Source organism: Dinoponera quadriceps, unplaced genomic scaffold, assembly GCF_001313825.1.
Source record: "Dinoponera quadriceps isolate SergipeBrazil2010 unplaced genomic scaffold, ASM131382v1 scaffold654, whole genome shotgun sequence".
NCBI classification, from domain to species: Eukaryota; Metazoa; Arthropoda; class Insecta; order Hymenoptera; family Formicidae; genus Dinoponera; species Dinoponera quadriceps.
The window spans coordinates 1-14,950 of NW_014554745.1; the positions used below are offsets into that span (position 1 = coordinate 1).

At 38.1% G+C, this 14,950-nt stretch overlaps 1 protein-coding gene and 1 pseudogene across 1 annotated transcript; both read left to right on the plus strand.

Annotated features, from left to right (window-relative positions):
* The first annotated feature begins 52 nt into the window (after window positions 1–52).
* On the plus strand, window positions 53–801 carry LOC106741248 (annotated as a pseudogene).
* A 4,143-nt stretch (window positions 802–4,944) lies between these two features.
* LOC106741245 (RNA polymerase II degradation factor 1-like) lies at window positions 4,945–12,325 on the plus strand. Its single transcript, XM_014613030.1, has 6 exons — window positions 4,945–4,985; window positions 8,216–8,345; window positions 9,248–9,484; window positions 9,573–9,825; window positions 10,794–11,333; window positions 11,644–12,325. The coding sequence occupies exons 1-5, from the start codon at window positions 4,974–4,976 to the stop codon at window positions 11,323–11,325; spliced, it is 1,164 nt and encodes a 387-aa protein (XP_014468516.1). The 5' UTR covers window positions 4,945–4,973; the 3' UTR covers window positions 11,326–11,333; window positions 11,644–12,325.
* The last annotated feature ends 2,625 nt before the right edge of the window (window positions 12,326–14,950 follow it).

Sequence of the window (14,950 nt, forward strand, 5' to 3'; positions counted from 1 at the left end):
CCGACAAAGACTGACACATAACAGTTCTAACATTGAACGGCAGTGTCTCTTGTTGACATTTCTTCAGCTTCCTCATATGTCACAGACGCTGTGTGAAAGTGTAGCTGCATGGCGAATATCGTGAAAAATACAAAACTACCTATAAACTAGACACGTGTGATACGGCAGTATTTTAAGAAAAGCAAACCTCTTAAAAGACAGTGAATAACTTTGTTAACATACCTCCAATGTTTTACCTAGGAGACAGAGATAAATATATAAGCATCGTATACCGTCTAATATTGCGGAAAACTCATAATTAAAAGATGTATTAAGAGATACTTGACAAGAATGTATCCTGATAAAACAATGTCTGAAACTAGGCACAACATCAAGAATTGTTAGGACTGGCTAAGGTAGCAATTGACATTGTTATTGATGCACTCTGCTTTGGATTATCCTCAGTTGTTATGATCAAAGAACTGTGACATCACAAATTGCATTTGCACAAGGACAAACTCCAACTTTATTCTTAAATCATGGAAAATTGCCAAAACTTGCAGTAGTGGTAATGGTTGTGATATTAGAATAATTTGTCAATTATATGTTGGTCTATTAAAATATAATTATTTAATTTTTGTTTCATTTTAGGTTCCACCACATGACACTACAGTTCTTGATCTGAAGAGAGCTGTAAAGCGACATATGTGCTTATCTATAAAAAGAGAAAACGTCAAGAAGAAAATAAGTTGGAAATACATTTGGAAGAAATATCATCTTTGTTGCAGACATGTTAAACTTATTAATAACAATGAAAATTGATTCACCTTGCCGTCTCGCGCGAACTTCTCTTTTATTATTTCAGTCCGGTGCTACCGGAATTTCCGACCGTAAAAGGTAAGAATTTAAAGAAACGAGTACGATAAAGTCTATTCGCGCGACGCGTAATTTGGTTAATTACACGCGAGGATAGTTACCAAGCCCCAGGTTATTAGAGCAGATGGAAAGTCGGACGGTTTTTCGCTTTCTATTGAATAAAGATACATCTGATGTACGAGACGTTAAAAAGTGATACTTCCAGCCCCGCGCCGGAGAAATCCGTGCAATCCGGAGTTGTGGGAAGAGGCATACCGTCGAGGCATAAATTTCGCACGCGATACGGACTATAAATCGATCTCTGTGTCCTGTGAAAAACTTCTCATCGGACCGGAGACTGTGTACACTGAGAAAATTTCTACAAGAAAATTTCCCTCGCGTTCCCGCGAGATGAAAAGGATACTCGCATACACACACATAGTGACCCGTAACTTCGTAACGTTCTTTAACGAACTGCATGCGCTTTCATTAGAAAGGAATCGGCTACTTATTGATCGCAGAGATAATTCAATATACGACAGACATTAGAAAGCACAATCCGATCAAATGGATTTCATCATCGGCGCGTGACGATACAAGGTGAAATGTTTATCATCGGGCGAGGATCTTTAGCATCGTCAGTAAAACTCAAAGAAGCGTATCGCGTTACGGTATCTCTTTCTTTTCCTCATAGACGGCAATAACCCCTCTGGAAATGACGAAAGCATTTCTCCGGATGAGGAAGACGGGGACGATCTACTTTCATGGCCTTCATGCTTCGCGTCTATCGATGCACCGTTGCGGCGTTGCAATTGTGAACGTGCCAGCGTTCGTTTCGCTGTCGACGGCACAACTTTCATTTTTACTGCTTACCGGTGCTTGCACAAATAGCTAATTCGCCTGCGGCACGCCCCTCAGGTTCACTGATCTTGCCCGAGGAAATTGTGAAAAATTACTGAGAGTAGCTGAGACCTCACAGGGTGATTCATGACAAACACGCGTAACGTCGAGAAATTAATTAACTTAGTTCCCATGAGGGAAAAAAGCTTTGAGTTTTGCTCGAAGCGTAGGAAAAATGTCGAAGTATAAAGGAGAACACAGAATATAAATGAAACATTTATATAAAAATCCAAGGTTGAATAGTAATTAGTTATTCAGTTAGAAGTTAATAATTTTTAACTTAACTAAGTTAATTTTAAATAAATTGACTTTTAATTTAAAATATATTAACTTTAACTTATTATATTACTTTTTTTATATAAATAAAAATAATTCATTAGTATTAAAATTATTGGGGCTACTTACAATATAAAATACAAAAAATAAAAAATAATATCGACATAATTTTGAGACATTGGTGTTCTTTTCTTGCATAGAACAAAACTGGGTACAAAACAGTTGATATTTTGTTACAATAGATCACTTTTTCTTTATTTAGTATAAATTTAATCTACGATTAAGAAGTTAATTATGCAAAATTTATGCAATTTATATAATTAACTTTAGTAAATTAGTTTGATATTAACTTTTAATTAAGTTAGTTTTGGTATAGATAACTTTTAACTTGACTAAGTCAATTTTATGGGCAATTATAACTTTTACTTTTCAACTTAGCTAAAAATAAAAATTATATTAATCTTGCAAAAATCTAAGAACTATGATAAATAGTATCGATTAAATTACTAATCGCTTTTTATTTAAATAAAATATTTATTTAACAATAATATTGATTCATCTCTGCTTAAAATTGGACGTACATTCTCTTTCAAAAATGGTCACCTAAGGAGTTAGCTCGCGAAACAACGCAAGTTCTCCATGAATCACCCTGTACACATCGTTCGCTTTTATTCATTGGGTATTATCGCTTCTTATATCGAGTTGTATCGTAGGAATTGTTTTCACATGTCGACGCAAGCCTTGGAATAATCTGCAATTTCACAGATTGTTAATCTATCTGCGATATAATACGATACGGTGTAATTTTTTAACACGGTATAAATTTTAACGGTAAAATGACGTAATGATATTTCTATTTGTGAGTAAGAGTCAGTGCAGTTTGCAGTTGAATAATCGAATAAAGCAAAGGTCCATTCCCATGATCCGTACGTATCTAGAACGGGGGATTTATAGAATCAAGATATTGTAAGTTTAATCATCTGGAGCATCAGAAATTCGATACGGGACAGAAATTATAAGCCTTTCGCAAAATTATAAATTCGTAATTTCTTGTCAAATCGAGAATGTAGCGTCACATTGAAAAGTGTCAAGTAATATTTACTTAATCCAAGAAAATGGTTATTCCTATACTCTTTGATAAATATTTATTAAAAGCAGAAATATAATTGATTATATATAATATGATATTTTCTCCGTACAAGTAAACATTTACTTGTAAATGTTAAAACAATTACGACAAGTATTAAATTGATAATATTGAGAATATCAGAATTAATTTTTATTTACTAGAGCGAAATTTAAACTTAAAACTATTGCTACGTTTCTTTAAGAGTCAGAATTTATTTACTGGACAACAAAATTTAAACTTAAAACCATTGCTAAGTTTCTTTAATAGAAAAGAAATATTACATAATTCTAATAAATACTTTCTTAAATTTAGAATCATTTTACACATACAATCAATAATCCATTTATAAATTAAAATATTATTTCGTTTAAATGGGCATTTACTACAAGTTATAAAAATATATTTAAATTGAAAAAAATATTAATTGATTTAAAAGGCTGAAAACAGGTAATTACGTTTATTTGATTCTAAAACTTTTTTCTGTATAAATATGATATAGGTATGGAACATTTTTCTCCACGCATTTTTTTCAACGCATTTTTTCATATAAATTATGCCGAAATAATATCACAAATAAATAATGTTTTATTATATCTTCGTGGCCATACAAACAATTTAAGATATTACAATAAACACAACCTACGTAAATCTTTATTTTCCTTTTTTTCTGAGAAATACGGTATATTGATAAATTAAGTCAATACTACCTTCAACGTTTCAATTACGGAGGCGGCGGATTAAAGCGTAAGCCGTTACGTAACTTGACAAGACAATGATTGAATTCAATGTCGGCGATTAATTACGGATGCGCGCGGTCGTCGCACCTGTAACCTTTGAATGGCGATGCCTGGGAAACTTCGCATTGCATGGCATTCCATTTTAAATACTCCACGATTTTCCGTCGACGCACTCGAGACTCTTCACGATTACAATGCATCACGTAGGAGGATAAATATCACGTGTCCAACATGAAGAAAGTTGGACGACCTGAGTCAATCAAAACTCGAGCTACATTTGCAAATGGGTACAATTTTCTTCATTTCATATAATATTACATATTTATTAAGAAGTATGAAAAAAGATGAAACTTTTTACTATAAAGCAGGAATTTCTTAAGTTATTAATGTGAAAAATATTCCGGTAAAGTTATTTTGTTTAAAAATATCAGCTAATATTTATGCGCCAAACTACTACTATTTAACTTTTTGTTGCACAAATTTTTCTGTTTTCTGAACATATTTTGTTGAATTTTAATAAATGGGTGTTTTAGAGTTGCTAATTGCAAATCTGAAGTTGAAATTTAAAAAATTAGAAAATGAAAATAGCGAAATCAATATGGCAGCCAAATTTGAAAAAAACTAACTAGAGCTTATTTACATATAAAATTTTATATTTAAGGCTTTTTCAGGCTTCTGATTCCAAATTTGAAACTACAAATTATGCAACAAAGGGTTAAATACAGTGTTATGTATAAAGATTACAATAAAAGTGCGGTAAAACAGCAGGGCGAAATATCTATCACATAAATTCGTAGAATCAGGTTACTTTCGAAGTGATTTGCTAGATGCAGTTCAGTTAAATTCAGAAGGATAGAGAATTTGCATTGAGCGCCGCGAGCTAATTCCTCGAATAGACTCACGTAAAGATCACCGACTGTTGAGCGCGCGTTGTCGACCGGCCGGCCGGATGACGAGGTACAACATGGAGGTGGTTCTCGTCACATCCCCGTCACCGAAAGGCTCCTTTTACGTGGCCGCCTATAAAATTGTTCTGGTGACCGCGCGCCCGCCTCAGAAACACTCCACCCTCGAAGGTATCGACCAGCTTTCTCGCCATGAAATTGCACGTAAGTACTTCACCTCGGCCGCCGTTACGCTTCACACCCGACGAGAGTGTGTCCTTGCGCCTCACTTGCGAAAAACGGAAGCGACGTGTATGTGTGTGTGTGTGTGTGAAACTTCGCAAAAGTCCTCCCGACAACGGGTCCGGAAGGGAAATGAGGTCGCATATGCTTAATTGCGCTACCATGTGCCAGCCTGTATGCGATAGTGATAAATCACGAGTCTATTTTAAATGCGTTTGCGCGGTTAACGCGAGCGTCGGATTGTGCCAGCGCCTGTTATTTTGTTACTTTTTCCCTTTCTCGACTTTTTCCACGTGCACAACTGACCGATTATATCTGTCCCTTAAAATATACTCTCGACGTACGCGCGCAGTGTAAAGGTCATTAGTCACGCATGTGTGCTCTGCGATATTCTTCGCGCCGGAAGAAAAATGCGGAACGACGTTCCGGAATGAGGAGTTGCACTCGATTCCAACACGCAATGCGGTTTGTCCAGCATTGATCGAGCTCCATTCAACTGAGATTTCCATATTTCTCTTTCGCGTATCCCTTCCTTCCTTTATCATGTCCATCAATTATTGCTTCATCTCTGATAAAGATCAGCAGATCAGCGAAGAACCATGCATCACATGGGTATAAAATTGTAGATTTTTAAGCTATGTTTAAGCTCTTACTGGACCGAAATAAGTTGTTCTTCTTTGGTTAGCATTCATACAGAATCTATACTAATTAATATTCATATTTTTTTACTTCAAGTGCCTTCACTTACCAAGAGAAAAATATTTGTAGTTATAACCAGCATAGTGAAAGAATTACAGTCAGGAGAAGTATTTTTCTATTAAATGTTACACTATAGTGCCAATAATAGTAATTCCACACACATATTGCTACTACTATATTGTAGGTAAAACCTATTTTGTAGGTAAAAAAGGTATAGGTAAGGCCGAAAATAACTATAATTTCTTTCGTTCCGACTTCATCATTTTGAGATAAAATTCGGTGGTATCCAGATTACCTTGCGGTTATCTCTCACCGTGCGCTTGTTTGTCATTTTTACACCGCGAGATTCGAGCACGCTGTTGTAAAGTTTCATTCGTGAGGCTAGGAAACGGGAAATCGCTCGTTCAATCGGAGATACGGGTTATCGTCTTCCGTTGAGAAATAACGAGGTAAGGCACATAAGAGAATGATGAATGTCGTTCACTTAATTGCACCGCCGGTTACCGCATAACAGCCGACAATTCGGAATGCCGCTTAATTATCACAGTTACCGACCGAGCGACTGCATTTCACGACCTAATTGTCGAACGCGGATACAAGCAACCAAGATTTCATAATCGTATCGCAAGCTCGTGAACAGAAATTCCAAGCAACTCTTGCCTTTTCGATCTGCTTCGTTGATTCTCTTCACGTGATACTTTCTTTTCGTAGAAAAATCAAACCACCAATCGTCGAAATGTGAGATATGATTTCTACGGAGCAAATAATAAATAGAACAATTCTATTATAAGCGTACTAAGAATATTTTTGTTTGTTATATATTTTATACTCTTCTTTTTGGACAATCGCACAGAGAAATAGATTTCTTCGGATTTAATAAAATTCCTTTAATTGCAAATTTGTCTTTCGGAACGGAGCAAACAAACAAATGTTTCACTCAACAAACAAGATCATCTGGTTTCTCAAACAATAAATGTCAAGTAATATATTCCTTTTGTATCGTCAATCCAAACGCTACGTTTAAGGTTGTTACCAGCAATAATTTATTAGAAAGAAATAACACTAAGTTAGGAAAATACTAAAGAACTTCTTTGTTTCAGTGAAACGATATTTAATATATAACAAAATAAATTTTCTTCATTAGAAATGAAATATTACATTCCCTCTAAATAACATTACTGCTTCTATCGAATAATATGGTTTACGTGAAACGATAACATTTTCACTCAAACCAAATAACATTTGATATTAAATTACATAGTTTATATTAGAGAAACCCAAGTCAAACGCGTATACTAAGTCCAAAGAAACCTTTCCCTCCGTGCTGACCACTTTATATCTTAACAACATCCGCTTCCTCGTTTCATTTACTGCCGACAGTTATCAGTTCTTCGTGCATCGCCAATGTTATATATATATATATATATATATATTTCCGTATTTTATTTTTCCACTTCTCGCCGCGTCCAACCTGTGAGAACTCACAAATACCCGAGCAACTCCGCTGTGCATATCGCGATATCACGCGAAATGTCGCTCGGGTTCCGCGTTCCGCGCAAAATAAAACCGCAGAATTCGTCGCTCGCGCATAATAACCCCGCGGAGCGGTATCTCGTTCGGCCTGGACGGTCGGAAACATTCCCGGCAAGTCCGCGCCGCCCTGGGGCCGGCGAAACTTTTTCCCGAATAATCGCTCCGGCACGGAGTCTAGACGAGATTAATTTATATCTCACTTTCTACCAGGTATCGAGACGTCGTCGTGCAACTATGCGAGGCGCATTCGATCGCTTCGGTTACGCGCACCCGCGAGAGAGAGACCTTTCGTTCCTTTTTTGTGCTCTCGCACCCACTTTTTGTCTCGCGCGGCCTGCATCGAGCGGGGCCTGCCGCGAATGCTGAGCTCCAGCGTGCTCACCTTTTCCCGATAACCGCCGGCTGATTAAAGATTCATGCCTCGCTCGTGACTTTCCCTTCCCGGTTGCCAGTTGCACGCGATATGTTTGCCATATATAGTGCAACATAGTGCGATACTGCCACGTAAGACAGATACAGGTTTAGCGACGACTTAACGTACGTTAGATAATGATCCACGGAGTTCGCGAGTTACGAAACCGAGCGCGCCTCGCGGCGTCGAGAGCAAGGCAGAGCATTCCGGAATGCAATCAATTATTATAATTAATGCGGCGATAAAACTTGTAAAATACATGTATAATCGATGCAGAATTTTATTTGTCTTCTATTCCGACATCCATTCCTTTCTCTTTCGTGCGATATTTTAATCCTGTATTTAACGGCCGTTTCCGTCGCATAAATCGTAGCTAGTCGCCGACCCATGTAACACAAATGTTCAAAAGACATTCTAAGAACGTCCCAGAAATATTCGAATATTCCTGTGACGTTCCTAGGATTCTATCGAGCATTTGTGCTGTCTGGAAACTATTGTACTTCATATGAAGTCATATCAAGGCATATATCGAAATCGTATCAAATCGTCGTAACGTTCAATATTGCAGGTTTTATTCCTGACGGCGCTTCCAATATGCCTGGGCCAATTTTCAATTCAGGGACCTAGCGACGGGAACCGACGAGCCCAGGGTCTGAAGTTCAGCCAGGATAAAGGACTCGAATATACCGATCAAAACGGTAAGAATATCTTAGTCATCGAGGTCGTCTTATCTCACGCAAATGTCATTTAAATTAGAAATTCTTTAAGAATCAAATATTATTTAAATTAAAACTTTCCACAAAGAGTGAATGCAATCTAAAATCTTCCTTTTTTCGTGTGCGCAAAGAATTTCTCTCACGGATGTAAATGTTCGTAAAACAAACAAGTGCAACATAATAGCCTCGTTCGATTAGAATATACTCGTCGAAACAATTTCAAGGTAGTATGAAAAATTTAGAAAGCAATGCGTACGATACGATCACGAAAGATTCCATTAATACTAGATCTCATTCCTTAGGCATAGCGACCGCGAAAATTTCCAATCAAAAATATTATGCACAAATATTCGTGCATCGTGATTGTTGATGATTTGATGAATCGACAACGATGCTCCAAGGCAGTAGTCATGATACAGAAATACTCAAATATAACATACAGTGACTAACGAAAGTATTCGAACGGTTAGATTTCTTATCTTTAGCACATAAAATATGTATGTTAATCCTGAATATTTAAAATAATTTAGTGTCTATAGAAAGAAGGAAGTCCCAAGATTATGTTAGTAAAATTAGAAAATAATCCAATCGCATGTATATAGTGTTTACGACAGATTTTCTTGAAATACGCACCAGGCATGGGTAACAAAAGTATTCGAACGCTTCAAAGTTATTTGTGTTTCGGTTTGTATCTCAATGCTGAATGTAAATATTAGTATCAAATGTAAACAAAGGAACATTCAGTTGATCACAAAACATCATTTGAGTAAGAATAACGTATATAATGTAAGTCTAATAAACAATGCTATTAGTATGCTATTATTATTCAAGAAAAATCCCCTGCCCTCATCATTACCATTATGCCGTGTCTTCGCGATTTTTAGAATCACAAGGAGCCGGAGACTTCACCATCCAAGGTGCGACCGACGGTCACAGCAACTTCCAAATTCAAGGCGCCACAGACGGGAACTCAGACTTCCATATTCAGGGCCCTACGGACGGGGGGGCGGCTACCTTCCACATACAGGGGCCGACCGATGGGCACAGCCAGTCCATCATTCAAGGCGCATACGATCCCAATCAGGGTAACGAGAAGGCGCTCCAGTACAACGATCCCAGCGGTATGTTGTCGCCGGTGTGGTTCCGCGCTTTATTCCTCCTCCCCCCGTTCCTTGCGCTGAATCATCTAATAAGCGTGTCTCCTGAAAGGTTACAGGGTGAACTGGAGATCGTACGAGCGCCAACAGCGGCCGAGCGCGCACGTAGAACCGCAGCATGCGGCGCAGGCCGCGGCGCCGGTCCGGCAGGCCGCGGCGCATCGGCGAGCGCCTCGGCCGCAACAGGCGCCCGCAGAACCTGCACCACAATACAAACATTACGCCAACGCGCCGCCGCAGATCCAACAACTGCTCCAGTACCAACAGCAGATCCCGTACCTCAATGTGATCCCCGAGCAATTCAGGTGACGAACGATCGAGTCTCGGCCTTCCACCGAGATCCCCTCATTCTCCTTCCGCGCTTTCTTCCCTCCGTCGTCGTGCCTGCCGATTATTACGTGACGAACGTGATCAGTAGATCCCAACGAAGAATTTCATGTATCACAGGGCATTGAACATTGAGTTTGCTTGGGTCTACCTGACGAACCAAACGCGTTTTGGTTGTAGAAAACAAGATTTCTGATTTTTATGAATCAAATTTGGTTTCCTTACAATCGGAAATTTCGTTTCCTTTAATCAAAACGCGTTTAATCGCCTATTGCCAGGCAGATCTAACCGAATTCATTTTTCATTGTAAATTTATATATTTTTATTTCGAACTGCCTTCGATTGCTCCTTCATTTCAAACTTCATTTATTTCGATAACTTTATCATCATGAATGTCCATGCACCTTTCAAGTGTCTACCTAAGTTCTATCAAAACATCGCAGACTGTATACGCATTTTTGTGCGTTTCGGCCAACTTAGGATAAAGTCTATTATATTTTGAACCTTTTTTTTCCAATTTTACTTTATCTCAAAGGAAGTGAAAAAAATTAGCGGTCCATAATGTGTTAATTCGTATGAAATATTATCCCTGACATTTTGTGCAAACGCGGTCATTTTGTTGCCACACCTGTGTTGCACTTCCTTTAACAGCACATTCGACGCATCTCCTTCTATAATTATATAAAATATAAGAAAATTAAATTTAAATTTAATCATAATAATTTTAACACTTCTTTAAATGTATTTTTGCATTCTGATCCTGATTCTGCGAGTAGATTCTTGATTCTCACAATTTTTTTCGTTAAAAAATTTAGCAAAATAAATTATTACTATAGGCTCGTTTCGGAGGGACGCTTGCACACATCTATCATATTCTCTTGCTAACTAATAATTGAACAACCGACTTAAACAAAATAGGTGGTTTTAACCAACAATCGCTTCGCAGATTCGACGAAGAGGCGGCGATAAAGGCTCAAGCGGAGCAGGTACGGGAGCACTTCCGGAACTTGGCAGCTCAGCCCGCAGCTGCGCCCGCGCCGGAACCGCGTCACAGACCGCGCGGTCACGCCAGACCCAAGCGTGAAGCGAATCCTCAACATCAGCAACAGACGGCACAGCCGCAGTACCGCAGGGTATCCCAGCCGAAGGCGGAACCGCAGCCGCAATACTCAACTAACTTACCGGCGCAACTGCAAGAGCTACTGAAGTTCCAGGCGCAAACGCCGTATAATATCTTTGCCAATCAGGTCTCGTATCGCGGACCCGACAAACCCTACGTGCCGCAACCCGTGAGCGCGCCACAGAAGCAGCTGCAGGTGCAGCAGGCGCAGTATCAAGGTCAAGGTGGCGCGTATCACTCCCAGGCGAACTCTTACACGCAGGCTCGCGTGGCCGGCTACAATCAGGGCCTTGGCTATAATCAGCAGCAGCAACAGCAACAATCGGGCGTACGACCCGTGACCGAGAATCAGTACTGATTGACCAGGTCCGGCACTGTGCATCTGCTATTGTTAAGCATTCCATTTCTTTCGGCCGGAGCGAATCTCCCTTCCGGCAGGACCGAGTATCTCAACAAGTCCTACCATTGAGCATAATTGTATCGAATCGTTACAAACGGATCTTCCTCCAAGTTAACCTTAACATTTAATTTAAATTAATATCGAAGCTAATATTATGTTTAAATATTAATTGTCACGTTTAAATTAAAATGTAAGTTTACAGTTTAATGATTGCATTTATTAAAATTATTATGGTTAAATTTAAATTTAATTTTCTTATATTTTATATAATTGTAGAAGGAGATACGTCGAATGTGCTGTTAAAGGAAGTTGTAAATAACGGTTGCGACAAGCAAGTAGTTTCACAGGGACAACGAGATTTTGTCAACTCTGCTTGATCCTGCTAGAATGGGGACGATGATCTATTTAATGCACAGCCCGCGGATGTTCGTTAATGATAGATATTTAAACGATATAATTATTGCTATTCGAGTATCTTAGTCAGCGAGCAAGTTCAACATTCATATATATATATACTATTGTAAAAAATAAACAGACCTATGTTTTTTTTATCGTTCGAGTTCATTGTAGAAGCGATGTTTCGACGTTGAGACTTGTCTATGTTCTTTCAAGTTTCTATTCGACCGATGGAAAGTACATTGTACTTTCCGACACGTGAAACGTGCACCCGAGAAAGTACATTCTTACCGTGAAATTTCCCGCGATCGGAAGTTTCGATATTACTGCCGAGGCCAAGTTTGAGCGCGGGTGCCGTTCGAGAATGAACATTTTTTTATTTTCGTGATTCCTACGTAACAAAAAGAGACGACGAAGGTTGCACTCGCCGCACGAATGCATCGATGTACTTGTGCAAATCCCGAGACGCGTGCGCGAAGTACCGACGTATACCGTAAGTTTATCTGCCTTCACAGTTTTTTATACCTATTGTATGTCTCCAAATAAAATATTTGTGAATGTACACCGGTTTTCGCTTGTCTGTTCCCTTCAAAATTCAAACTTACCAAACTGTCCCAGTTTCGTAATATAATATAATTCAACAGTAAGATTGCGTTTCTGGCTTACACACATATTTTTACTTCATATATTTTATCTGTACATTAAGTTATTTGTGTATTTATGACATTCCTAACTTTTCATCACAGAAAAATTCGCGCTAAACTCGTCAAGAAGATCATCTCACTCGTTCTCAATTTTCCAGTCATGCAAATGCATAAATCGTACAAATTATTACACGTACCGTATTCGCATTTAATTATGTTCTGGTATGAATTTAATCTATGCATCTCATATTCGATCAAAAAGAGCAGCAGCTAAATATAGCGCTAGACGTATACTTACCGATATCGGAACAGATTCTGAACGCTGAAAGTGAGAAGGAATGCAAAATTCCTTGCGCAATCGCGGCGCATAAATATGTGCACGCGATCGGCCATAAAGTCGTGACAGCCGATAATCGTGCCGTTCCCACATGCGGGATTTTATTCGCCGATTATATTCAAGCATGTCGCGAATGCGGCACCGCATATTATTGTGTATTATATCAGCTACCTACACGAAAGCGAACTTTAATCAATTTCTCATACAGATCTGATGTCGTTATACATTTCGGTCAGCTAGATAAATAAATTACACACGTCTACTCATACTTCTCATAAATCTCTTTCAAGCCCGTTAAAACGATAAATGCAGTTTACCTCAGGGCGATCGTTGCATTTGAAAATGAACGGTTCCGGGTTGAATTAATTTAAATATATGTAGTACGAGACATCCCTAGCGCATGATATTATTTAATATTAAGAAATATTCTGGGCATAGTCTTAGAATATTATACGTAATATTTTACGTAATATTATTTATTGGAAGCACAAATTAGTTCGGTCCGTTTTCAAAAGATGGCTCTGGCTGTTATGAATGTTTCATAGTGACAGCTGATTTCGGTGGTTTCAGAGAGGTTAGGCATCTGTCAATAATATTCAGTTTACCATTTGGTATATCGCTTTGAGTTTCATACAAAACCCCTGTTTTTTACTGTGTTGAATATGTCAAATTTTGTGTTAACTAAGCAGCATTTGCGGGAGGTTTTAGCTTTCTGCTTTAATTGGAAGAAAAGTGCAGCTGAAGCGCATCGAATGCTTGTAGAAGTTTATGGAGACAATGCTCCAACTGATAAATCATGTAGGGAATGCTTTCGACGTTTCAAGAATGGTGATTTCAGCGTTGAAGACAAGTCTCGCTCTGGACAAAAATATTCGAAGACAAAGAATTGGAGGCATTACTTGATGAATATCCGAGTTAAACGCAAGAGGAACTTGCAGAAACATTGGGAGTTACGCAACAAGCAGTTTCCGTACGATTGAAATCCATGAGAATGATTCACAAGCAAGGCAATTGGGTGCCTTATGAACTGAAACAGAGAGACGTTGAAAGGCGATTTTTTACTTACGAGCAGCTGATTCAAAGGCAACAAAGAAAGGGTTTTTTACATCGAATTATGACTGGGGATGAGAAATGGGTATTCTACGATAACCCCAAGAAGAAAAAATATTACGCTATGCCCGATCGATCGTTGCCATCGACCTCAACATTGACACCAAAGCCGAATATTCATGGTTCGAAGGTTATGCTGTGTAGCTGGTGGGACCAAAAGGGCGTTGTATACTATGAGCTGCTACAACCTGGCGATTCCATTACGAACCATCGGTATAGGCTACAGTTGATTCGTTTGAGCCGTGCATTACGAGAAAAACGGCCAAAATACGAGCAAAGACATGACAAAGTTATTCTTCTGCATGATAACGCTCGGCCTCATGTCGCAAAAGTCGTAAAAAATTATTTGGAAACGCTCAAGTGGGATATTTTACCGCACCCGCTGTATTCGCCGGACATTGCTCCTTCTGATTTCTGGTTGTTCCGACGGATGCAACACGATTTGGCAGGTCACCGGTTCACTTCTTTCGCAGAAAACGAAAATTGGCTCCTAACTTGGATCGCCTCAAAAGACGAGACATTTTCTCGAGATGGAATTCGAAAATTGGCTGATAGGTGGGAAAAAGTAGTAGCCAGCGATGGACAATACTTTGATTAATCTGTTCATTCATTTTGTTCTGAAATAAATGCATTTTTGACCACAAAAAACGGACCGAACTAATTTGTACTCCCAATAATATTAAGTAATATTTGTGGAATATTAATAGATGATTATATATTCATTCCTAATAATATTAAAAAAATAATATTATTTAATGTTATTGTAATATTATATATTTTTTTAATATTCAACTCTATGTATATACGTAATATATATATTTTTTATTTATATATATTTTTCTGTATTATTATTATTTTTTTAAATATTTTAAGAACATTTTTATTATATACCAAGATTATTATGTGAAGTGAACAAATAATATTCATAGAACATTCCTGTAATATTAAAAAATATTACATAAAATTCATAGAATATTATAAGAATATTATTTTAATATTTAGTAACGTTCATATAAGATTCTAGGAATATTGCACGCTTATAGGGATGTATTTCAATTTCACGATACGGTCCCCGCAAAATGCGACACCGTGTTCC

Excerpts from the sequence above, each read along its gene's own strand:
- LOC106741245 (XM_014613030.1), top strand. Across the intron at positions 9,485-9,572 it reads CCAGTACAACGATCCCAGCG|GTTACAGGGTGAACTGGAGA; the intron begins GTATGTTGTCGC and ends GTCTCCTGAAAG. Across the intron at positions 9,826-10,793 it reads GTGATCCCCGAGCAATTCAG|ATTCGACGAAGAGGCGGCGA; the intron begins GTGACGAACGAT and ends ATCGCTTCGCAG.